Source organism: Rhinopithecus roxellana, chromosome 5 (genome assembly GCF_007565055.1).
Source record: "Rhinopithecus roxellana isolate Shanxi Qingling chromosome 5, ASM756505v1, whole genome shotgun sequence".
Lineage (NCBI taxonomy): Eukaryota > Metazoa > Chordata > Mammalia > Primates > Cercopithecidae > Rhinopithecus > Rhinopithecus roxellana.
Genome location: NC_044553.1, coordinates 119,138,102 through 119,164,694, shown reverse-complemented (window position 1 = coordinate 119,164,694; position 26,593 = coordinate 119,138,102). Strand labels below are relative to the sequence as shown.

Below are 26,593 nucleotides of genomic sequence, written 5' to 3'. Positions count from 1 at the left end.
AAGTGCATGCCACCACATCTGGCTAATTTTTGTATTTTTTAGTAGAGTTGGGGTTTCACCTTGTTGGCCAGGCTGGTCTTGAACTGCTGACCTCAGGTGGTCCACCTGCCTTAGCCTTCCAAAAGTGCTGGGATTACAGATGTGAGCTACCACGTCCGGCCAGGTTGCCTATTTTTTGTTGAATGAGCTTTCAAGAAATCTGTCCATTAAAGTTTACTGGCATAAAATTGTTAATATTCTGTTATCCATTTTTTAGCATCTGTAGGATCAGTAGTGATGTCCCCTCTTCCTCAATTCTGCTATTTGTAATGTGTCTTCTCTTTTTCTGATTAGTCTGGCTAAAGTTCATTAAATTTATTGATCTTCTCACAGAACCAACTTTCTTTTTCTGTTTTCTATTTTAATTTTCTGCTTCTTCATAGTTGTGCTTTTGTCTATTTCCTTCCTTCTGATTACTTTCATTATAATTTGCTCTTCTTTTTCTATTTTCTTAATATGGAAGTTTATATGGGAGATTTAAGATTTTTAAATCCCTCACTGCTGTAATTTCCTCCATAGTGCTTCGGCTGGTCACATGTTTTGCCATGTTGTCTGTTTGTTTCCATTCTATGCAAGATGTTTTCTAATTTCCCTTATGACTTTTTGATTACGGGCTATTTAAAAGTACATTTAATTTCCAATATATGGGGATTATCTAGATATTTTTCTGTTACTGCTTTCTTCTTTTATTCTGTTGTGGTCACAGAATTTCTACTTTTTAGTAGAAATTTGCTCAGTTTTTATGGCCCAAAACATGGTTCATCTTGGTGAATACACCATGTGCACATAAAAAGAATGTGTATTTTGAAGCTGCTGCACAGTGTTCTTTTAAGTGTCAATTAAATCAAGCTGGGTGACAGTGTTGTTCACTTCTTCTACTTCCTTCCAGTAGATTTTCTATCTACTGTTTGTTTTTTTTTTTTTTTTTCTGTTTTTTGACTACAGAGAGAAGGCTGATTACATTAATTAAGGATTTGTCTATTTTTCCTTCAGTTCCATCAGTTTTTGCTTTAAGTATTTTGAATCACTTAACCATTATGTAGTATCCCTCTTTTTTGCCCCAATAATAGCATAACATTTTATATGTGACTAACAATCCATATCAAAGCAAGACTAGAAGCCCTGGTGAACCCAAGAGTTCAAGGCCAGCCTGGGCAACACAGCAAACCCTATCTCTTTAAATGGAAAACAAACAAATAAACAAACAAAAAACAAAAGCCACAGAGGCTCAGGCCTGTAATCCCAGCACTTTGGGAGGCGGACGTGGGTGTATCACTTGAGCCCAGGAGTTCAAGACCAGTCTGGGCAACATGGTGAAATCCTATCTCTACAGAAAATTAAAAAAGAAAAAATAAGGGTCGGGTGCAGTGGCTCACACCTGTAAACCTAACACTTTGGGAGGCCGAGGTGGGTGGATCCCTTGAGGTCAGGAGTTTGAGACCAGCCTGGCCAACATGGTGAAACCCCGTCTCTACTAAAAATACAAAAATTAGCAGGGCATGGTGGCGCATCCCTGTAATCCCAGCTACTTGGGAGATTGAGGCAGGAGGATCACTTGAACCGGGGAGGCAGAGGTTGCAGTAAGCAAGATCACACCACTGTACTTCAGCCTGGGTGACAGAGCAAGACCTGTCTCCAAAAAAAAAGTAGTAAATAAAATAAATTAAAATTAAAAATTAAAAAGTAGTTGGGCATGGTGGCATGCACCTGTAGTCCCAGCTATTCAGAAAGCTGCAGTGGAATGACTGTTTGAACCTGGGAGAAAGAGGTTACCATGAGCTAAGATTGCACCATAGCATTCCACCCTAGGCAACAGAGTGAGACTCTCAAAAAAAACCCCCCAAAAAAACAACAAAAAAGAAACAAAAGGAGGGGTGCGCCAGGGGAAGGCAGGACTAGAAAAAAGACCCTATGTCAATGACTCCACTTTTTTTCACTCTTTTGAGACGGAGTTTTGCTCTTGTCGCCCAGGCTGGAGTGCAATGGTGTAATCTAGGCTCACTGCAACCTCCACCTCCCTGGTTCAAGCAATTCTCCTGCCTCAGCCTCCTGAGTAGCTGAGATTACAGGTATGCACCACCAAGCCCAGCTAATTTTTGTATATTTAGTAGAGACAGGCTTTCCCCATGTTGGTCAGGCTGGTCTCGAATTCCTGACCTCAGGTAATCTACCCGCCTTAGCCTCCGAAAGTGCTGGGATTACAGGCGTGAGCTGCTGTGCCTGGCTTTTTTTTTTTTTTTTTTTTGAGAGTCTTGCTCTGTCACCCAGGCTAGAGTGCAGTGATATGAACTCAGCTCACTGAGACCTCCACCTCCCAGTTCAAGCAATTCTCCTGCCTCAGCCTCCTAAGTAGCTGGGATTACAGGCACCTGCCATGACGCTTGGCTAATTTTTTATATTCTTTCACTCTTAAAATATGTGTAACCTCAAATTACCTTCATCCCCCGTTCCCAGTTTGTTCTCTTAAAGACACCACGGCCAGGTGGAGTAAGTTTCTAAGGGGTGGGAGTGGCTTACCGAGTTATGTCACAGAGGTTCTGAAAGATCTTGTCTGGGTTTTGGCCATCAGGGCCACTCACATGCCCCGTTTCCTTTAGCTGCTGTACTTTCTGCAGAGCTATGTTCACTGCATAGCGCATAAACTCACTGCTGGACCTGAGAACAGAAAGGCTTTCTTGGTGGCTTTGGATACTATCCCTAAAGAGAGAGAGAGAGAACAAGAGAGATTTCCTTACTGCTATTGGTATATGGAATTAAGCTTTCTAGAAATTGTTCAGAACAGCAGCACCCAACAGCTTGCCAGTAAGCTCCGACTGGCAGACTCTCTAGGCAGCCCAAGCTATAGTCACTGCTAAGGCTGCCCTTTTATAATTGTTATTCTTAGTGGTTCCTCATTTTCTCCCCATCCCCAAATCCTTTACTTTGATAAAATTTAAATGTCAGTCTTAGTTTCTTTTTTTGTCCCTTTGTATTTTTAATTCAGTCACTCCCCACCTATCTGTCTATTTATTTATTTATTTAGAGACAGAGTTTTGTTCTTGTTGCCCAGGCTAGAGTACAATGGCGTGATCTCAGCTCACTGCAACCTCTGCCTCCCGGGTTCAAGTGATTCTCCTGCCTCAGCCTCCCAAGTAGCTGGGATTACAGGTGCGTACCACCGTGCCCGGCTAATTTTGTATTTTTAGTAGAGATGAGGTCTCACCATATTGGTCATGGCTGGTCTTGAACTTCTGACCTCAGGTGATCCACCCGCCTCAGTCTACCAAAGTACTGGAATTACAGGAGTGAGACACTAGGCCTGGTGCCCCCTACCTTTCTTAATCTGTTATCTTGCACAAGCCACTTATATAGACTTTCTTAAAACACCCTGTTGGAATTCATCCCTATCTTTTATTAGCCCACTGTTCCTCATTTATCCTTTAATAATTCAAGGTACCTATTTAAAGTACCTACCTAGGATTGTCCAGCATTCATTTCAAGAAAATTAAAACCTCCTGACTTAATTCTTACCATAAATAATCCAAACGAGGAGAAACAAGTGAGCCTAGGTAGGCATACGATCCTCGGGGAGTGGCTGTCTTTAAGCACTCTAGCAGAACCTTACCTGAAAAGAACAGTGAGAAGACTGGACACGAATTTCATGGACAAAAGACTATCATTTGTCTTGTTGGCCATTTTAGTTTTGGCTTTACCAGCTTTTTCATTAAGGATGTCAGAGAGCTTTTTGTAACACATAAATAAGCTCAGAATGTCCTCAAATTTGTTCTTACTGTAAAAAACAAAAAAGAGACCGCTAAGGACAAACATCAGAATATTGTGGTTTACTTTTATATATGATAATAAATAAATCACAATGCTTCTTTAAATATCATATTTTAGACAAAACATTATAAATGAATAGAACTTCATTAATATAATACTCCCAGGTCATAGCAATCTATCTGGGTTTTGTTTCCCCTGGTGTGACCTCGGCTTACCGCAACCTCTGCCTCCCAGGCTCAAGTGATTCCCCTGCCTCAGCGTCCTGAGTAGCTGGGATTACAGGTCCCCACCACTACCACCCGGCTAATTTTTACATTATTAGTAGAGACAGGGTCTCACCATGTTGGCCAGGCTGGTCTTGAACTCCTGATCTCAAATGATCCACCTACCTTGGCCTCCCAAAGTTCCAGGATTACAGGCGTGAGCCACTGCGCCTGGCCTCCCCTCCCTTATTTATACCAGTCCCTGCAGAGCATTAAAGTCCAATACTACCACCAATCAAAATTTCCATGTTAAAATTAGGAGTTCTTGAATTCAGGGTCTGGGAAATTCTGAGTAAGTGAAACCCTGCTGGAGGGCTTTCATTTTATAGGCCTGGTAAGCATAACTTCAGTACTCTCTAGTGGAAAGAACACAGTTTAGTCTTAGACTAGGTGCTCATTTAGTCTGTTTACTGCCTGGAATATTGCTACAGTAAAAATATATAAATAAAATGGAGAATTCACCAAATTACAAGTGGAGTTATAGCAATACCTTACCTGAAATTACTTATGGAGAAATTGTATTCTATTAAAACCTCACAAACTCCCATCACAAGAAAAGCACAGATATTATTTTTTATGCCAATACTGGTGCTCTGAGAAAAATCTGCTGATTTATCCTAAAAGACACAAGATAAAAATTAATAAGCTACTAAAGAACTCCATCATTCAATACAGCTGAAGACTCAGCAATTACCAGTTCAAAGTCTTCCAGCTCACTCTTAATCATTCTATTAGTAATGGACTCCAATATATCATCTAGGTCTTGGTAGAATGCCTCTTCCTCCTCCTCTTCCTCTTCTCCCTGCTGTAAGGGTATCACTGTATTCTTATACCAGGCCAAACAATGCTGAATACAACACAGCAGATAATCCTGTAGGAGAAAATAAATTAAATACTCTTGAGTGTTGATGGATAACCTATAAAGTTGTTCATAACCAGCAAATAATTCTTATCTATAAGGATAAAGAAAATGATTCATTAGTGTTACAAATTAAGTCCATCTAAATTAACGAAACTGGGAAAATAAACTGAATAGCAGCATCCTTTTCTAATGCTGCCCCCCGAAAATTGGCCTAAGTGGCTGACACCTCAAAATGCAACATTAGATGTGCTATCTCTGGTCTGATACAAATAACCCTGGAGCTAGGTGGTGAAGTTAAATCTTCTCTAGTTCATTTGAGTCCCAGAAGCTATTCTAAAGATAGAGGTTTATGTTGAGGGAATCTTTAGGAGACCAACACAGCATCTTAGATCTAGGTTGAGAACATCTCATGTCACAGAAGGCACAAAAATGAAGGCAAGATATGACAACTGAAAGACTTCCTCCTTTCTTCTGCCATGAGTTATAAGTTACGTGGGGTGGAAGTTTCCATTTTTATCCTCTTCGCTGTCCTAAGGCTAGATAAGAACAGAAAGTCAACCAGGCCAGCTCCTTTGAAGGTTCAACAGTGCCAATCCTAGGTCAGCCTAAATCATATACGTCCTCTAGACTAATGAAGCAGGTCCCCATTCTAAAGCATATTTATTTAGTAAATGTAATCAAAGATTCATAAATGAAATAAAATATTCTCTGGGGGAAGTGATGGAAGCCTTGATTTAGTAAAGGGCTAACACGGAGATAACTTACCAATAGATCCAAAATAATAAGGGTTCAGAAATGTTAAGCAGGGAAGACTTAAAAGTAAACATTCATTGGAAGAACCAGGAAGAGAGTTTCACAGGGAAAGGTATCTCTTTGCGAAGTTCAACCCTATCCTTAATACTAAAAATAATGGTTGAAGGAAGAATAAAAGTCTCACCAGTGGTTCTTGTAGAGAGATCTTATCTCCTTGGGTCAGAATACAAGCTTCTAATTTCAAAGGAGGCAGCAGATCAGGTTTTGGCTCATAGAACTGTTTTAACTGTGTATAGTAAGGAAAAAAAGACATCTTGGCTCATAAATGCTTTTTACTAACTTGTCAGGTGAAAGGTATCTTTAATGTCTAATGCCTTCTAAGACACGTTTCCCAACTGTTCAAAGAACAATGCAGCCAAATTTTTATTGCTTTGGCTCACGCATATCCTGTGCTCTTGCTTTGGATATAGTACTGATTAGGTTCATCTTTCCTATTCCAATTCCTTCTATTCCTAAACTTGTGCATGCAATCAACATTTTCAGTTAACTTGGAGGTTAAAAATATAGGATCCAGAGTCAGAATGGCTGAGTCCAAGATCCCAGTACCATTACTTATTACTGGTTTTTATAAAGGTATCTGTACCTTGGTTCCTTATCTTAAAAATAAGGATATTATTAATATTCATTGTATAAGGATTTAACATGACAATACATGTAAAGTACTTCAAACAGTATTTGGCATATAAGAGAGCCAAAAAAATATGAGTTACTATTTTTCTTTTAACTTTTAGAGTCTGCAGAATTTTACTGGCCTGCATATTAACTTGAGTCAGAAAACTCTATTCTATGCCTTCAAACACAATTTTCTATTTTTGTTAAACATGCCAATGTAAATGCGTTGATTACAGTTTGAAAGATACAATATAGCTAATAGAATATAAATTTTATATAGGATCAAGCCCAAGGCCAAATGAAAAGCTTTTGATGGATAGTATGGGACCTTCCAATATTTTCACACATCTGAGACCTTAATTTCAAATGAAACTTCATAACTATCATAAAGCAATGGCATTGAGAGCAAACAAAATGACAGACTAGGGGTCTAGAGGAACCCTCCTGGTAGAGAGTCTCTATATGAATTCTTCTAATCTTCAAGATTAGAATTTAATCTTCTTTTTTTGTTGTTGTTGAGAGGGAGTCTCGCTCTGTCGCCCAGGCTGGAGTGCAGTGGCCGGATCTCAGCTCACTGCAAGCTCCGCCTCCCAGGTTTACACCATTCTCCTGCCTCAGCCTCCCAAGTAGCTGGGACCACAGGCGCCCACCACCTCGCTCGGCTAGTTTTTTGTATTTTTTTAAGTAGAGATGCGATTTCACTGTGTTAGCCAGGATGGTCTAGATCTCCTGACCTCGTGATCTGCCCGTCTCGGCCTCCCAAAGTGCTGGGATTACAGGCCTGAGCCACCGCGCCCGGCCAGAATTTAATCTTCTAATTTAAAAACTTGTTAACGGAAAAGTGCAGAAAGGAACGTAAAAGACATCCATGTATCTGTTACCCAGATTTAAGAAATAATATTTCGCTATATTTGTTTTGGATTTCTTTTTTCTTTCAGAAATATAACATAATGGATACAGCTGCTGATAGTCCTTATATAAACGGTTCTTCAAAATGTCCTTCTGACTTGGGATACAGACTGTTAATTCACAGGGATAACTGCTAGATGATGGTATTATGGCAGACAGGTAAGTGGTGACCAAGAAAAGACAACCCAGAACAGCATCACATACCCACAGCATGTTCACAAAGTACCAATGTACTAGTTGGGAATTATTTTATATTTGGAAAGGTCTAAAAACCATCAGTTGTCTCTCAATCCTTGATTATCTGTTTTCCATATATCCATAAAAATGTATTTTACCTGTGAGAGCAGAGTTTGCATGATTGAATTAGCCAGCTGAGAGTTCCTTCGAAGAACATCATAAAACCCCTAAGAGGAATCAAAGAGAAGAAATAAGCGCTTTAACAGGGATACTAGTGATCTGGACAATCATAACTTAAAAATAACACTTTCTTTATCCTCTTCTCAGTTCTTTCCTACCGAGACTATATTTGATGGTCCTAAATGCCCTAATATAAATGACCGTATTTTTTTCCCAACCAAAATTTCCTCCTCTTAGTTAAGAACTGCTCAGATTAAAATCCTGGGGAGGCCAGGTACAGTAACTCACACCTGTAATCCCAGCATTGTGGGAGGCTGAGACAGGCAGATCACTTGAGGCCAAGAGTTCGAGACCAGCCTGGCCAACACAGCAAAACCCTGTCTCTACTAAAAAATACAAAAATTAGCCAAGCGTGGTGGCACACGCCTATAATCCCAGCTACTCAGGAGGCTGAGGTATGAAGGTTGCAGTGAGCTGAGATCACGCCAGTGCACTCCAGCCCGGGCAACAGAGCAAGACTCCGCCTCAAAAAAAAAAAAAAAAAAAAAAAAAAAAAAAATCCTGGGGAGAACTTTCTTTCTAGAACCTGGAAAAGAGGTTATACAGTTCATCTGTGAGTAAAAGCAAATGAGAATTGATCAAAAAAATATTTTTTGTTTAAAGAAAAGAAACAGGCCAGACATGGTGGCTCATGCCTGTAATCCCAGCACTTTGGAAGGCCAAGGGAGAGGATCACCTGAGGTCAGGAGGTCAAGACCAGCCTAGTCAACATGGTGAAACCCCATCGCTACTAAAAATACAAAAATTAGCCAGGCGTGGTGATGCACGCCTGTGGTCCCAGCTACTTGGGAGACTGAGGCAGGAGAATCACTTGAACCTGCGATAGGGAGGTTGCAGTGAGCCAAGACCTGAGATCGCACCACTGCATTCCAGTCTGGGCAACAGAGTGAGACTCCGTCTCAAAAAAAAAAAAAAAAAAAAAAGGAAAGAAATGAAAGAAAATTAATCCTAACAGGAATTAAAATATTTTATGGTTGTGTAATGATAATAAAAAGACACTTCGTCTTGACACAAAAATCTACAGGAGGGCCGGGCGCGGTGGCTCAAGCCTGTAATCCCAGCACTTTGGGAGGCTGAGACGGGCGGATCACGAGGTCAGGAGATGGAGACCATCCTGGCTAATACGGTGAAACCCTGTCTCTACTTAAAAATACAAAAAAAAAAAAACTAGCCGGGCGATGAGGCGGTCGCCTGTAGTCCCAGCTACTCGGGAGGCTGAGGCAGGAGAATGGCGTAAACCCGGGAGGCGGAGCTTGCAGTGAGCTGAGATCCGGCCACTGCACTCCAGCCTGGGTGGCAGAGCAAGACTCCGTCTCAAAAAAAAAAAAAAAAAAAAAAAAAATCTACAGGCAAAATAAAAAAATGGCATACAGAGATACATAGTACACACAAAGGAGGCAATGATGTGTGAACAAATGGTTAGCTTGGGGGAAAGGCTCCTTATATATATTATCATACAAATTCAGGATGAATTAAGTAGCTAAACGTCAAAAACAAATGCATTAAAAACAAAAAAACTCAAAGAAAATGTTAGTGAATATTCACTGGAAGGATTTGGACTTTCTACAGATAAAATGGGCCGGGCACGGTAGCTCATGTCTTTAATCCTAGTACTTTGGAAGACTGAGGCAGGAGGGCCGCTTGAAGCCAGGGCATTTGAGACCATCCTGGGCAACAAAATGAGACCCTATCTCTAAAAAAAGTTAAAAAAAAAAAAAATTAGCTGGGTGCAGTGGCTTGTGCCTATGGTCCCAACCATTTGGGAAGGAGGGCAAGAGGATTGTTTGAGCCTAGGAGTTGAAGGCTGCAGTGAGTTAGATTGCACCAGTGCACTCCAGCCTGGATAACAGAGCAAGACTCTGTCTCTTAAAAAAAAAAAAAAAAAAGTAATAGAAGACATCTCAAAGGAAGAAAATCAATAGATTTAGTAACCAAAAATTATTATTTCTGTAAGTCTAAAAGGATATTTAAAAAAAAGGAAATGGCATTCTGGCATATACCTGCAACAAATATGACAAGTTATTTAGTTATTTATATCACTACATAAGGTATTTTTATATACCAATGATATACTAAGACTGATGAATAAATGAACAGCAATATTTTAATAGGTTTAAGTCTATGATTCACTTTATGTTAATTTATTTTACTTTAGAGCTAAATAAGGGTGAAGTTTTTTTTTTGTTTTTGTTTTTTTTTCCCGCAGGGGCTGCTTATCAAGGACTGCACAAGAGTTAACACATGAAGTCTAAGACTGTCTATTCTTAGTGCACCTTTGCCAGCTGGTGGCTGAGAATTTGGCTGGTAAACAGTTACTTACACTGATACAAAGCTCACCCTAAATCAGAGTGGCTCACCGTGCCTTAACTGTTTAAACAATGTGGTTTATACAGAATATGCGCATATCTGATTTTATTGCAATTTGCTTGATTGCACTTCGCAGATATTACTTTTACAAATTAAAGGTTTGTGGCAACCCTATGTCAAGCAAGTCTATCAGCACCATTTTTCCAAAAGCGTGTGCTCACTTCATGTCTCTGTGTCACATTTTGGTAATTCTCACAATATTTCAAACTTTCTCATTATTATTGTATGTGTTATGGGGATCTATGATAAATGATCTTTGATAGTACTATTGCAATTGGTTTGAGGAGTCACAAATTGTGTCTATATAAGATAGTGAACTTAATTGATAAATGCCGTGTATGTTCTGACCGTTCCACTGACTGGGCCATCCCATCTCTCCACCTCTCCTCAGGCCTCCCTATTCTCTGTGACAAAACAATATTGAAATGAGATCAACTAATAACTCCTACAATGGCCCATAAGTATTCAAGTGAAAGGAAGAGTCGCACATCTTTCACTTTAAATCAAAAGCTAGAAATGATCAAGTTTAGTAAGAAAGGCATGTCACAAGCTGAGGCAGGTCAAAAGCTAGGATTCTTGCACCAAAGAGCCAAGTTGTGAATGCAAAGAAAATGTTCTTTTTTTTTTTTTTTTTTTTTTTTTTTTTTTTTTTTTTTTTTGAGACGGAGTCTCGCTCTGCCGCCCAGGCTGGAGTGCAGTGGCCGGATCTCAGCTCACTGCAAGCTCCGCCTCCCGGGTTCACGCCATTCTCCTGCCTCAGCCTCCCGAGTAGCTGGGACTACAGGCGCCCGCCACATCGCCCGGCTAGTTTTTTTGTATTTTTAGTAGAGACGGGGTTTCACCATGTTAGACGGTCTCGATCTCCTGACCTCGTGATCCGCCCGTCTCGGCCTCCCAAAGTGCTGGGATTACAGGCTTGAGCCACCGCGCCCGGCCTAAGAAAATGTTCTTAATGGAAATTTACAGTGCTACTCCAGTGAACACATGAATGATTAGAAAGCAAAACAGCCTTATTGCTGATGCGGAGAAAGGTTTAGTGGTCTGGATAAAAGACCAAGGCCAACCACAACATTCCCTTAAGTCAAAGCCTAACCCAGAGCAAGGACTAAACTCCTCAATTCTATAAAGCCTGAAAGAGATGAGAAAGCTGCCAAAGAAAAGTTGAAGTGAGCAGAGGTTGGTTTATGAGGTTTAAGGAAAGAAGCCATCTCCATAACATAAAAGTGCAAGGGGCTGGGCGCGGTGGCTTACACCTGTAATCCCAGCACTTTGGGAGGCCGAGGCGGGTGGATCACGTGGTCAAGAGATTGAGACCATCCTGGCCAACACGGTGAAACCCAGTATCTACTAAAAATACAAAAATTAGTTGGGCGTGGTGGCATGAGCCTGTAGTCCCAACTACTTGGAAGGCTGAGGCAGGAGAATCACCTGAACCTGGGAGGTGGAGGTTGCAGTGAGCCGAGATTGTGCCACTGCACTCCAGCCTTGCGACAGAGTAAGACTCAAAAAAAAAAGTGCAAGGTGAAGAAGCAAATGCTGATGGAGCAGGTGAGGCAAATTATCCAGAAGATATAGCTAACATAATTGATGGAGGTGGCTATATTAAACAGATTTTCAAAGTAGATGAAATAGCCTTATATTCCAAGAAGATTTTATCTGAGACTTTCCTAGCTAGGGAGGAGAAGTCAATGCCTGGCTTCAAAGGACAGGCTGTCTTGTTAGGGGTTAATGTAGCTGGTGACTTTAAGTTGAAGTCAATGCTTATTTACTATTCCAAAAATCCTAGGGCCCTTAAGAATTATGCTACATCTACCCTGCCTGTGCTCTATAAGTGGAAAAACAAAGCCTGCATGATAACACATCTGTTCATAGCATGGTTTACTGAATATTTTAAGCCCAGTGTTGAGACCTACTGCTCAGAAAAAAAAAAAAAAATTCCTCTCAAAATATTATTGCTCATTGATAGTGTGCCTAGGCACCTAAGAGCACTGATGGAAATGTACAGAAAGATGAATGCTGTTTTCATATATGCTACCACAATATCCTCTGGGTAAGTTATATGCTACTCACAACTTAGTAGTTGTATTTCTCTTAGCTGTACTATCATAATAATGAGTGATTTAATCAGACATTCAGTAAACTGTTGAAAATCCAGTGCAAAAAGAAGTTGCTTTTATAAAAACTAAGTTAGGCTGGGCATGGCGGCTCACGCCTGTAATCCCAACACTTTGAGATGCCAAGACAGGTGGATCACTTGAGGCCAGAAGTACAAGACCAGCCTGGTCAACATGGTGAAATCCCATCTCTACTAAAAACACAAAAATCAGCTGGGCATGGTGGCGCACACCTGTAATCCTAGGTACTGGGGAGGCTGAGAAGCAGGAGAATTACTTGAACCCAGGAGATGGAGGATGGAGGTTGCAGTGAGCCGAGAATTGTATCACTGCACTCCAGCCTGGGTGACAGAGCAAGACTCTGTCTCAAAGAAAAAAAAAACTAAGTTAAATGTTTGGAAAGTCAGTCTCTCAAACCAGTTTCTGATAAATTAGGGGTAAGACAATTGTAAAAAGAGAAAAAACTGAAGCTATCTAAAAGATTTTTGTACTAAACTGTCTGAAGTAGCTTGAAGTTTTTATACCACTTTAGGTAAACACAACTTTGAAACTATAGGCAATAAATTAAGGGTATGGGTTTGTATGAGAGACAGGAAGTAAACTTGTACTCAATAACAAAACAAAACAAAGGACTTGGTCTTAAGACTGGCAAATTTATAGTACATTTAAATATTTCAAATTAAAATAAAATATTTAAGGTCTATCCACTGTGTTTTATGATTCCTCACCTTAAAAACCTTAAATTTTTTTTTTTTTTTTTTTTTTTTTAGAGACAGAGTCTCACTGTGTTGCCCAGGCTGGAGTGCAGTGGTGCGATCTCGGCTCACTGTAAGCTCCACCTCCTGGGTTCATGCCATTCTCCTGCATCAGCCTCCCAAGTAGCTGGGACTACAGGTGCCGCCACCACGTCCAGCTAATTTTTTGTATTTTTAGTAGAGACAGGGTTTCACCATCTTAGCCTGGATGGTCTCTATCTCCTGACCTCATGATCTGCCTGCCTCGGCCTCCCAAAGTGCTGGGATTACAGGCATGAGCCATCGCACCCGGCCAAAAAAAATTTTTTTGAGAGACAAGGTCTCACTCTGTTGCCTGGGTTGGAGTGCAGTGGTGTGATCATAGCTCACTGCAGCCTCAAACTGCTGGGATCCTCCTGCCTCAGCTTCCTGAGGAGCTGGGACCACAGGCGCATGTCACCATACCCAGCTACTGTTTTTTATTTTCTTATTTTTTGTAAAGACAGAGTCTTGCTTGATCCTCCTGCCTTGGACTCACAAGGTGTTGGGATTACAAGTGTGAGCCACTGTGCCCTGCCTTAAACAACTTTTTAACTAAACATCACTAGCTACTGGTGCTGACTACATCAAATAAGAGCATATCTACTATACTTTTATAATGAGGAAAAAAAATTACTAAAATAAAAAGAATTATTCATTGGGGGTTTGCTACATTCCTTCCATTCTACTGACTTACCTCATAAAGCATGAGTCGAACATCGGCTTGCTGGCTTAAGCATCTCCTCAAACCATCCATGATCTCAAGGCAAAAAGTTTCATTGGCAACAGAATTGTAATGACTGTGAACATCCACATGAACCTGAAAGGAAGACAGGCCAATTCATGTCTATCTTACCAAAGCAGTTTCCAATAAGGAGCTAAATAAGCCTATGTTCTTGGTCAAAAAAACTTAGCTTTCTCCACATGCCAAACCCCAGGGGTGAGACATACAGTATAATCATTACCATGCAGTAATAAGTGTCATTCTTATTCTGGTTTGGAATAAGAGAATTTTTAAGCATTTTAATAAAACTAACTGTTCCCATTCCTTAAGGTTTCCTTGACAATATCAATTGCTTAGGAAGGCACACTGCTTATTTCAAGCCACTAGAATCCAGTAGTAATAATATACATAATTTTATTTAAAAGGTCTAAGACTTCTTCAATAGCTAGAAGAATCTCACTCTTCCACAAATTCTAGAAAGGTTTAGAGGAAGACAGTCTTTTGTTTAGAAATGGACATGACAAAGAATTGACATCCTTTGTGTAAATTATATAATAAAATCAGCAATTATACACGAAGAATTCCTAATCCTTACTCCAGGTATCACAGTAATGTAGTTCATACTGCCTGAAGCCAAATCCTTCTTCCACCCTTTCTTGGTTATATAACCTTGGGTGAGTTATTTAACCTGGCTCAGCCTCAGTTTACCTATCCTTAAAACGGGGATAATAACACACAAATGATACCTAGTGTTCCTAATATTTAATCTATGCTATAAGTTATAGACAAAGCTTTATGAAGTTATACCAAAGCAATAAACTGAGGATTCCTAGTCAAACTGTTATATATAAATATGTCTCCTATTTATAAATCTTATAGTACATCATTTAAATTATGAAGACAATTTTATTGCTCCAAAGCCTAGATTACCAGATTATAAAAAGTTTTGTTTTCTCAGATTACAAGGTGTAATATATATGCATGTGCAAAGTAAATAAATTGACATAAGAAAATAGGGATAATAATAGTATCTAGCCTCAGAGGACTGCTGTGAAGATTAAATGAGATAATAAATGTAAAGCACTTTAGCACAATATCTAGCACAGTGCTATCCAAAAGAAATATAATATGGGCCGGGTGCAGTGGCTCACGCCTGTAATACCAGCACTCTGGGAGGCTGAGGTGGGCAGATCACAAGTTTAGGAGATTGAGACCATTCTGGCTAACACGGTAAAACCCTGTCTCTACTAAAAATACAAAAAATTAGCTGGGTGTGGTGGTGAGCACCTGTAGTCCCAGCTACTTGGGAGGCTGTGGTAGGAGAATGGCATGAACCTGGGAGGCGGAGCTTGCAATAAGCCGAGATTGTGCCACAGCACTCCAGCCTGGGCGACAGAGCGAGATTCCGTCTCAAAAAAAAAAAAAAAGAGAAAGAAATATAATATGAACCACAAATGCAAGCCATATATATAATTTTATATTTTCCAGTAGCCACGTTAAAAAAGAGAAAGAGGTAAAGGCAATTTTAATATTTTCTGTAACCCTACACATACAAAATTCTCTCTGAAGATGTAATCAATATTAAACATTATTAGATTTTTATATTCTTTTATTTCAAAATCTGGTATGAAGGCTGGGTGCGGTGGCTCAAGCCTGTAATCCCAGCACTTTGGGAGGCCGAGACGGGCAGATCACGAGGTCAGGAGATCGAGACTATCCTGGCTAACATGGTGAAACCCGTCTCTACTAAAAAAATACAAAAAAACTAGCTGGGTGTGGCGGCGGGTGCCTATAGCCCCAGCTACTCTAGAGGCTGAGGCAGAAGAATGGCGTAAACCCGGCAGGTGGAACTTGCAGTGAGCCGAGATCCGGCCACTGCGCTCCAGCCTGGGTGACAGAGTGAGACTCCGTCTCAAAAAAAAAAAAAAAAATCTGTTATGAATTTTGCACGTATAGCACAACACAATGTGGACTAGTCACATTTCAATCAAATGTTCCATTTAGTAGCCACACTGAGGATAGGGGCTTCCATACTGGATAGCACAGTTTAGCATACAATAAATCTGCCATTAATAAGTGTTAGCCAATATCATCATCATTATCATCACCATCATCATCATCATCATCAGACTCTTTAGTTCTAGGATCATTCTTACAACCATAACAGGAATAAAAGAAAACAGCGTGCATTTCATCAGTGCACATGAATGATACGCACACACTACAAGTTAACATAAATAATCCTTACCTGACTGAAACTAAGAGACTGACTGCACTGAGAGGATGACAGGCTGCCTAAAACTTTGAAGTTCTTCAGGAGCAGCAAAAATCCAGCAACTGCACATTTTCGGGCATCAAGCTGGCTAGCTCAGAAATAGAGAAGTTAACAAACCTATTTCACAGGAATATGCTTCTGGGTCAGAAAAATACAGCTAGTTGCATACAGAGAAGGCATATGTATACACAATGAAGCGTAGAGCAAAACAGTGAATTTATGTACTCAAAATAAAGTATCAACTGTTCAAAGCAATTTATAGTACAGAAATTGAACTGACATTTTTCATTACTTAACTCATGATACTCTATTTCCTTCTATCCTGCTCTCAAGTCTGTGTGAGGAGTAAGAATAAGAGTGCAGAGAGACTGCAAAATTGGCTGGTTACTCAAATGTAGGAAATCGCTGATTTTAAGCCCCAGTACTCAGTAGAAGAAACAGAATGGGGAACCTCACAAGGACATACTTTCTTCCCCTCCAGATGGCTAGACACCGAAGAAGGAAAAATACTTTTGCCTGCAGCTAACCAATAGAAATTACTTAAAAACCTTCACCAAACCTTCCACTTAGACATTGATAGCACCCATCAGATGGCCAAATTATTATTTACTGGACCAAGCCTTTTCAAAACTATCAAGCAGACAGTCAGGTCCTGTGAAGTGTGCCAAAGAAATAATCACCTGCACTGCAGGCCATACATTTGAATCCCTATACCTTTAACCTCCTTGTTAAGTTTGTCTCTTCCAGAATCGAAACTGTAAAACTACAAATGGTTCTTCAAATGGAGCCCCAGATGCAGTCCATGACTAAGATCTACAGCGGACCCCCAGACCAGTCTGTTAGCCTATGCTCTGATGTTAATGACATCGAAGGCACCCTTCCCAAGGAAATCTCAACTGCACAACCCCTACTAGGCCCCAATTCAGCAGGAAGCAGTTAGAGTGGTCATCGGCCAACCTCCCCAACAGCACTTGGGTCTTCCTGTTGAGAGGACAGACTGAGAGACAGAACTAGCTGGATTTCCTAGGCCGACTAAGAATCCCTAAGCCTAGATGGGAAGGTGACCACTTCTACCTTTAAATACGGGGCTTGTACCTTAGCTCATACCTGACCAATCGGATAGTAAAGAGAGCTCACTAAAATGCTAATTAGGCAAAAACAGGAGGTAAAGAAATAGCCAATCATCTATTGCCTGAGAGCACAGCAGGAGGGACAAGGATTGGGATATAAACCCAGGCATTCAAGCCAGCAACAGCAACCCCCTTTGGGTCCCCTCCCTTTGTATGGGAGCTCTGTTTTCACTCTATTTCACACTATTAAATCTTGTAACTCCAAAAAAAAAAAAAGAAAAGAAAAGAAATTGCTGATTTTGCCATGTTTGAAGGAGTGCTTCCCTTCATATGCTCTCTTTCATCATAGGATAATGTAGTACTTGATGCCATGTAAACTCTCCATCCAGAAAATGTCACACTCATCTTCTCACTGAGGCTCAATGACTAATACATGTTAAAGATGTTACAACATAGTATCTCAGTCTCTTCACCATGCCTTTGGGTGAGGAGTAACAAAAACTGTTAATTCTAGAACAAAGATAATAGCATATGGCTTAGTTGTTCCTTTGGACACCCATGAATATATTATAATATGGCCAATGTGATATTAATTGGGTATCTTATCCTCAAAGTACCAAATGCATTTCACATATTACTGTCTTATATTTTTAGGAGATGGTATGATCATCTCTAGCTTATATACTAAGAAATAAAGGAAGAGATGTTAGGAGGGATTGGCTAAGCTACAAATAAAACTCATTCCCCTCAACAATTAATTTGATCTTCTAGCCTCTAGATCATAATTCAGATGTTCACTAAAATGAGATTCTTTTTTTTTTTTTTTTTTTGAGAAGGAGTCTCACTCTGTCACCCAGGCTGGAGTGCAGTGGCCAGATCTCAGCTCACTGCAAACTCCGCCTCCCGGGTTTACGCCATTCTCCTGCCTCAGCCTCCCGAGTAGCTGGGACTACAGGCGCCCGCCACCTCGCCCGGCTAGTTTTTTGTATTTTTTTAGTAGAGACGGGGTTTCATCGTGTTAGCCAGGATGGTCTCGATCTCCTGACCTCGTGATCCGCCCGCCTCGGCCTCCCAAAGTGCTGGGATTACAGGCTTGAGCCACCGCGCCCGGCCGAGATTCTTAAGTATATTCTTCTTGACTAAGTTCCAAAGCAGTCCCCTTGGAACTGCTGCCAGCTCAGGTTTCAGAGTATTTGGCACTAGAACATTATCCTGAAGATTATTCTAACGTAGCAGAGTAAAGTACTTGACATCACAAGCTCTGATATTAGAACTGACTTTGAATCCTTGCTCCACCACCAACTATTGTTTTAGGTTTGGAAAGTTACTCATCTTCTCTAAGCCTAAGTTTTCTTATCTGTAAAATGGGAATTGCAATAATTCTTACTTCATAGGGTTGCTCTGAAGACTAAATGAAAAAAGCTTACAAAGGACTTAGCGAAATGCCTTATTTGATGAAATTGCTCTGCGGGGCTGGGAATTCACATGATCACTGTGAACAGGTGGTACTAGGAGACGGCAGAGATAATTTTAGCCTCAACATTAGAGGGCGACATCTTTCTATGATATAAAAAGATGCTACATACTTGGCAAACATAGCTTTCCGAAGAACAAGTATCAAGGAGTCTCTCATTGACATGCTGACTTTGAGAAGGGGCTGAAAAAGAATCAGTGGGTAAAGACAGAACAAGTTTGCTTATTAGCCTTAGCTCATTTCCAATACTGTTACCATATGGCTTCTATAAGGAAGCTTACTTCTGTTTTATATATGCTTTAATGTTTATTACAGTTAACAAGGGCAATAGTATACTTTGTAACACTACAATGAAACTGGTTGTGAATGCCTTTGTAAATCTATTATACTCAATAATGTTCTAAGAGAGTTTTAATTATTTCATTAACTTGAAAATGAGTTGACAGAATAGTGCTATGGATAGTAAATAAACCTGGAAAACAGTCTTGCTCAATGCTCTTGCCCTTTTAATGCAAATTTTATATTTCAGACTAAAGTGGAATAGATTTCTTGGACATATATATTTATACAGAAATGCATCAGACTTCCACTAGACAGTTAAACCTCAGTTTTGGCAAGTTACTTGGGAATCTGAAGACTTACCTGCACTGCCTTAAGTAGCCTTTGTACAGTCTGAAGGGGCAGAAAGGACAAATAGTCAAAAGCTTCTGTGACTTTAGAAGAACAACTTTGAAGAACTAAGGGTGCATACATGACGATATTTGAAAGCAGGTCTGAAAAACAGAATCTATAATCAGTTGCCTCAAATAACTACAGATGTTTGAAATAAAAGAAAAATAACGAGAAAGAAATGTAAGTCTTTTGCTTCCTTTCTCAAATAAGTCAAGTATACTGCAATACAAATTTCTACTGATTCTATATATACTTTTTCTCCAATGTAACCAGGATAATTTTAGCTTTTTTCTGTGATAGTTTCAATTTCTCTAAAAATTAAACTGCCTAAATAAAAGAAAGGAAGAAACCGATTACACTCCTAGACATAAGTAGTAGCTTCAATTTCTCTAAAAATTAAACTGCCTAAATAAAAGAAAGGAAGAAACCGATTACACTCCTAGACATAAGTAGTAGCACACATCTTCATACTTCTAAGCTAAAATAAATCAATAAATATTTCTGAATTTTTAGGATGTGCAAGCATAATATGGTCCTATTAGGAACATAAGAGTATAAAACATAGTCTTTCTTCAAAAATTTTAATAATTTAGTTGGAAGTAAAAAATTTTTTTTTTTAAGAATTAAAGAGGTAAATCACAGAGCAATATCAAATATCTAATAATTCCAAACATAGTTTATTGCCTACTAAATGGTAAAAGGAGTTTAAATAGGAGTTCAAAGGAAGAAGAGATCATATATTAGGAAAGCAATGAGAAGGAACTTAAACTAGGTTCTAAAAGATGGGGAACATTTAAATGCACAAAGAACCAGAAAGGCCTACATATATAAAGGGAAAAGTATGGTAAAGGTCTGAGAAAGGTAAGCATAAGACATATTCAGAAGATGGTAGGGAAATCAATGATGCTGGGGTGAAGAATCCAGGAAAGTAAATAACTGACTTTAACATTGGAAAGGTAGGTTGGGATCAACTTGTCAAGGACTTTCAGTGCCAGGATAAAGAGCTGATGATTTGGCCAGGTGTGGTGGCTCACGCCTGTAATCCCAGCACTTTGGAAGGTCGAGGCAGGTGGATCATGAGGTCAAGAGATTGAGACCATCCTGGCCAACATCACGGTGAAACACCATCTCTACTAAAAATACAAAAATTATCTCGGTGTGGTGGCGCATGCCTGTAGTCCCAGCTACTTGCAAGGCTGAAGCAGGAGAATTGCTTGAACCTGGGAGGCGAAGGTTGCAGTGAACTGAGATCATACCACTACACTGCAGCCTGGGTGACAGAGTGAGACTCCATCTCAAAAAAACAAACAAACAAAAAGAGCTGACAATTTATTAAAGAACATATTGATGATTTTGTAGTCATAAAGTGGTATTTTAGGAATACTAACCTGTGGTAATATGCAGGTCAACTTGCTGAAGGGAGAAGAAAAAGCCAGGAAACCAGTTAGAAAGCTGTGGTAGTAGTCTAAATTCAAGGTTGTAAGAATGGGAACTAGACAGTGGATGTGAGGTTGGGGGAAGGAGGGAATAAAAAGATAGAAAAAAATAACAGTATGAGGCAGAAAAATGACAGAACTTTGGACAGAACCAAGTGTGTTTGAGAAAATAAAAGGTAATTCCAGCCTCCAGGACCTGGAGAGCCATGCTTTAAATAATGGAAATAGGAGCAATGGAAAGGAAAATTTGTTTGAAGGGAACTGTATTATATTTGAGGTAAAAGAAAAACTGGTCACAGGCAGGAAAAGAAGCAAACTCTTACAGTAATCAGAGAACTTACCTAAAAAAGTTTCAGGGGAGTTATAAACAGTGATGAATGACATAGAGAAATTTTTAAAATTGGTGATTAAGACCAGTCAATTTAGACATTAGGAGTTACGTATTAAAAACAGCAAATTCAGGCTGGGCATGGTGGCTCAAGCCTGTAATCCCAGCACTTTGGGAAGCTAAGCTGGGTGGATCACCTGAAGTCAGGAGTTCGAGACCAGCCTGGCCAGCATGGCGAAACTCTGCCTCTATTAATAATACAAAAATTATCTGGGCGTGGTAGCATGCGCCTACAATCCCAGCTACTGAGGAGGCTAAGACACAAGAATTGCTTGAACCCAGGAGGCAGAGGTTGCAGTGAGCTGAGATTGTGCCACTGCACCCCAGCCTGGGCAACAGAGTGAAACTGTATCTAAAAAAGAAAAAAGCAAAAAAAAAAAAACAGCAAATTCAGAGGTTACCAGAGACAAACGCTGTGCAGTCCAAATGTCAAGGCTAAAAGGACTAGGAAGTCAATGAGTGGCAGCAGAAGGACAGCATTCATTTGAGAGGTATTAATAATAAGAGAAAATGTTGAGGCAAAATGGAAGTTTTACTTACTGGTTAATTGTTGCTTTCCTTACTGACAACTACAGCCTTTTTGACAATTGACAATCCCAGACAACATAAATGGATTTGCTTTATTGGCATCCTATCAAAGATACTGCATTTAAATGCTCATTCAATTTTTTTTCCCAGGACCAAATGATTATGACATTTAAATGAAAATATTTCTAAAAACTTTATTCATCCTTTCAAAGTTTAATACCTAAGAAATGACTGATGGGAGAAGATGCTCTGGTAACAACCCTGTTGAGGACCTGCTCCAGAATTTCTTGTCTGATCATCTCATGGATCTAAAAAGAACAGAATAAATAAAATATTCCTGGGTGACCTTCAGCTTTTAAGTATATCAATGCATGTCAGGCAGGATGAAGAACAGTTTGGATATGGGTAAAACTCAAAAACTCAGAATATAATGTGAATCACCTGGAAAGACAGAATCATTCAACTTTCCCCTTGTTCTGTGCTTCGATGATTCATTAGTAGGGTAAATACCATGTTTATTAGCCTAAAAGTACAGATCACATTAAACTATTGCTAATATAAGGTTCAGCATCAAACAGGACAAATTCTACTTAGGTATCCATTACCTGACAATATCCATATTCCTGACAGTACACATAACTTTTATTCTAAAAATTAAAATGTAAAAGCCCATGAAAATTTCTAGAAACTTAAAAGATCTTCCCTAACCCGTCTCAGTTTCTAGAAGCACAGCAGTTGCTGTTAAAAAGACCCATTCTGAATTTTCACTTAAATTTTAGTTAAAATTCTTACTTGAACTTAATTATTTTATGAATTAACAGACTAATTTCGTTCAGACCTCAGACTGTTAGTGACTTAGTAGCAATTTATAAAGATGACTTGATAAAGCTGACATCTATGTGAAATCAAATGGAGCCTCTTTAGTTTTGAAAAATAATAAATACAAAAACATACTCTAAGATAATGTCTTTAACAATATCACTGCCGGGCGCGGTGGCTCAAGCCTGTAATCCCAGCACTTTGGGAAGCCGAGATGGGTGGATCACAAGGTCAGGAGATCGAGACCATCCTGGCTAACACCGTGAAACCCCGTCTCTACTAAAAAATACAAAAAACTAGCTGGGCGAGGTGGTGGGCGCCTGTAGTCCCAGCTACTCGGGAGGCTGAGGCAGGAGAATGGCGTAAACTCCGGAGGCGGAGCTTGCAGTGAGCTGAGATCCGGCCACTGCACTCCAGCCTGGGCGATAGAGCGAGACTCCGTCTCAAAAAAAAAAAAACAAAAAAACAAAAACAAAAAAAACAATATCACTATAAAGCAGGGTAATTTATATTACATCATCAAATACACTTACAACTCTCAAGAACTATTCTGACATTTACTTCATAGTTCTGGATTAGAACACTAGATTTACATTTAGATCAGCCTCCCAAATAACATTTTCAGCAGACACTCTTGGTGTGTAGCTACACTAAACAACTGAACATCAAGAAGACTTAGAGGAATTACTAGCAAAGTTGTGTAACCTCAGATATGATCTATCATTTTTTTATTCAAAAGAAAATACATTTTTGAAAACTGTTTTGGAAATTAAGATTGTCAGTGATAATTTGGTAATAATGTCAAAAAAAAATGTAAATTTCCCATTTTGGGTTCTTCAGAAACAATGAACCAATAAGTATGACTTTTTTTTTTTTTTTTTTTTTTTCCTGAGATAGGGTCTTACTTTGTTACCCAGGCTGGAGCACAGTGGTGCAAACACAGCTCACTGTAGCCTTGACTTCCTGGGCTCAAGCGATCCACCTCAGTCACCCAAGTAGCAGGTGCGCGCCACCATGCCTGGCTAATTTTTGTATCTTTTGTAGAGATATTGTTTCGCCACGTTGCCCAGGCTGGTCTCAAACTCCTGAGCTCAAGTGATCTGCCCACCTCAGCCTCCCAAAGTGTTGGGATTATAGGCTTGAGTCACCATGCCCAACCAAGCATGATTCTTTTTTTGTTTTATTTTCAGTAAAAATTCTTACAGCATGATTCTTTAAGCTTGATGCTCTACAGTGACCTAAAAAAATTTCTTCTGTGTAAAGGAACAGCATTAAAACAAAATAAAACAAAAACTAGAAATGGTTTACTGCTGGAAAAAGGAAAAGTCATGAAAAAGCTATCTTATATTCAAACTTCTAGGTCAGAAGCAATTGGATTATGCAGAATAAATGAAAAACTTACATAAAAGAATAAGAAAGTTAAGTATTCCATCAAACTGGATCTATAATGTTTCAATATTATCCTAATCTCTGTCATATATCCTCTGTCAAACTAATACTCAAATTTCCTTGTCCAGCAAACTCCCAGGCAAATGCCAAGCCCTACTTGGATTATTTAAACAAAATTAGGGAGTGGTTGCCAAAATAGTGTCTCACCTTAAAAGTTTCCAACAGGATATTAGCTCCGAGCTTACATGCATGCTGGTTTGGCATTCTAGAAAGACTTGAGCTGGTTTCAATAGTTTTTCCATCAAGAACCTTCTTTGGCCCGTATGAATCCATCAAAATGAAACCAAGTTCAACGAGGCCCTGAGTAACATGGTCCCAACTATGAACGCTACAAGAAAACAAAGCTTAGTTAAAAAAGAAAAACGTAGTAAGATATCTTACCTTTGTACTCAATGCCCTGTTACACATTTCCCAAACTTGACCTGGATAACCAACGTACTCTGCATATAAACCTTTTCTTTACACACATCATCTGACAGAATTCTGAATTCCTAAATGTACCATAATGGGAATAGCAGGCAAGTGGTCTCCAATGACAGACAGAGTACTGGGAAAATCCAGAAGCTAGAGAATATTCAAAACCATACAAAAGAAACTGGAATATTTCAATATGATGACAATTAAAGATTCGCATTCAAGATTTCATGATGAGAAGTTCATTGCTGCCTCTTCTATTACCCTACAGCACTGACAACGCTTATGTAGAGGCTTACAAATTAGCTCCTCTCCCTAGACAGAGATTCTGTAAGAGAGAGGTCATAGTATAGTCATATTTTTACCCACATTGCTTAACACAAGGGTGGCATATAAAAGACACTCAGTAGATATTTATAGTATAAATGGATGAATGATCTGGTGTCAACAGCATGAGCTAAAACTACAAATAATCTTTTGTAAAGGAGTAGAATCACTGGTGGTTTTATACCACTTAATGTTATACCCCACAGTGGAAATAATGTGCATATAACCTTTATCCATTATATCTACCTGTTAAATTGTAACAAATTATAATGCAGCACTACAGAATGAAGTAGATAGTTATGGATAAATTATAACATTTTAACAGAGTTAACAATATTCATACTCTGAAGAGCCAAAAATTCAATTACGTAAAATGGAGAATGCATTATTTAAAGGTTCATTAACTGACTGGGGCAAGCATGTGTAACTAACCAGCCAGTTATTTTACAGGATCTAATAAGGCTATCCAAATCTCTCCCAGCTGAGGTTTGGTCCCACCTGCTGACAAGTACCCACTCCAGGCTAATTATACATGGAGATACTTTCAAGTCCTATAATGGTTGAGACTTTCAGAAAATGGGCAGCTTTCCAGGAATTTCCTAGTTAGTGAGTACCTGTTTCTTTAGCCCCATTTGAAGAGATTGGGTTGGGAGAATACTGGAGACACAACTATAAGCCTCAGGAAAAAGAATAATCAGATACAAAGATTAAAAAGCTTTAAGGCAGCCAAGCGTGGTGGCTCACGCCTGTAATCCCAGCACTTTGGGAGGCCGAGACAGGTGGATCACGAGGTCAGGAGATCAAGACCATCCGGGCTAACACGGTGAAACCCCGTCTCTACTAAAAATGCAAAAAATTAGCTGGGCGTGGCGGTGGGCACCTGTAGTCCCAGCTAATCGGGAGACTGAGGCAGAAGAATGGCGTGAACCTGGGAGGCGGAGCTTGCAGTGAGCCAAGATCGCGCCACTGCACTCCAGCCTGGGCGACTGAGCAAGACTCCGCCTCCAAAAAAAAAAAAAAAAAAAAAGCTTTAAAAGCTTTTAAAAGCTTTAAGGCCTATCAATGGGTAAAACACTCAAACAATAAACTCTAATTTCAAATTTGCCCTACTGCAAAGCTCATGTAAATTCAATCTATTAATAAACAAGAATTCCGGGCCTAGAAGAGACCTACCATAAATTATGCTTAAATTATGAAACTTTAAAATATATTTAATGCATAATGAAAGCATGACATAGTAAAGACTGTTAGAACAGCTAATGCATATCCTGAAATTAAAATAAAAACCAGGATAGTTACTGATGTTTTCCATGTGGTTTTAAATGAATTTGTCTAAACTGGCTAATCAATAATTCAATTCCAACCATAAGCTCCAAATTTCAACAAAGTAAATAAAACTCTTAATGTTTTTTACTCACTTTAAAAAAAGGCCATTAGCCAGATGCAGTGGCAGGCACCTATTGTCCCGGCTACTTGAGAGGCTGAGGCAGGAGGATCAGTTGAGCCCACAAAATCAAGTCCAGCCTGGGCAACATAGTGAAAAGTTCCTACGTCTCCAGGAAAAAAAAAAAAAAGAAGAAAGGCCAAGCCAGGCACAGGGGTACATGCCTATAGTCCCAGCTACTGAGGTGGGAGGATCAGTTGAGGCCAGGAGTTCGAGACTTTACCGTGCTATAATAGAGCCTGTGAATAGCCATTGCCCTCCAGCCTAGGGAACATAGTGAGACTCTGTTTCCTTTAAAAAAGAAAAGAAAGGGCCCAGACCGGTGGCTCAAGCCTGTAATCCTAGCACTTTGGGAGGCCAAGGCAGGTGGATCGCTTGAGCTCAGGAGTTCAAGACCAGCCTGGGCAACATGGCGAAACTCTGTCTCTACAAAACACACAAAAATTACTTGGGCATGGTGGAGCATGCCTGTAATCCCAGGTACTCGAGAGGCTGAGGTGGGAGGAATGCTTGAGCCTGGGAGGTCAAGGGTGCAATAAGCCAAGATTGTGGCACTACACTCCAGCCTGGGCAACAGAATGAGACTGTTTCAAAAAAAAGTGGAAAGAAAGCAAAGGAAAACAGAATTGTAGTATCATGAAA

At 39.7% G+C, this 26,593-nt stretch overlaps 1 protein-coding gene across 3 annotated transcripts in view; it reads right to left on the bottom strand.

Annotated features, from left to right (window-relative positions):
• FANCI (FA complementation group I) overlaps positions 1-26,593 on the bottom strand; it is an 83,799-nt gene that overhangs the window by 19,274 nt on the left and 37,932 nt on the right. For all 3 annotated transcript variants that reach the window (XM_010378639.2, XM_030930245.1, XM_030930244.1), the window contains 12 exons: positions 23,914-24,094; positions 21,719-21,806; positions 19,117-19,247; positions 18,587-18,657; positions 15,904-16,018; positions 13,629-13,751; positions 7,596-7,664; positions 5,864-5,965; positions 4,759-4,935; positions 4,560-4,681; positions 3,644-3,808; positions 2,557-2,736 (listed from right to left, as the gene is read on the bottom strand). In XM_010378639.2, coding sequence (XP_010376941.1) covers positions 2,557-2,736; positions 3,644-3,808; positions 4,560-4,681; positions 4,759-4,935; positions 5,864-5,965; positions 7,596-7,664; positions 13,629-13,751; positions 15,904-16,018; positions 18,587-18,657; positions 19,117-19,247; positions 21,719-21,806; positions 23,914-24,094 — 1,524 coding nt within the window. The remainder of the gene's footprint in view (positions 1-2,556; positions 2,737-3,643; positions 3,809-4,559; positions 4,682-4,758; positions 4,936-5,863; positions 5,966-7,595; positions 7,665-13,628; positions 13,752-15,903; positions 16,019-18,586; positions 18,658-19,116; positions 19,248-21,718; positions 21,807-23,913; positions 24,095-26,593) is intronic.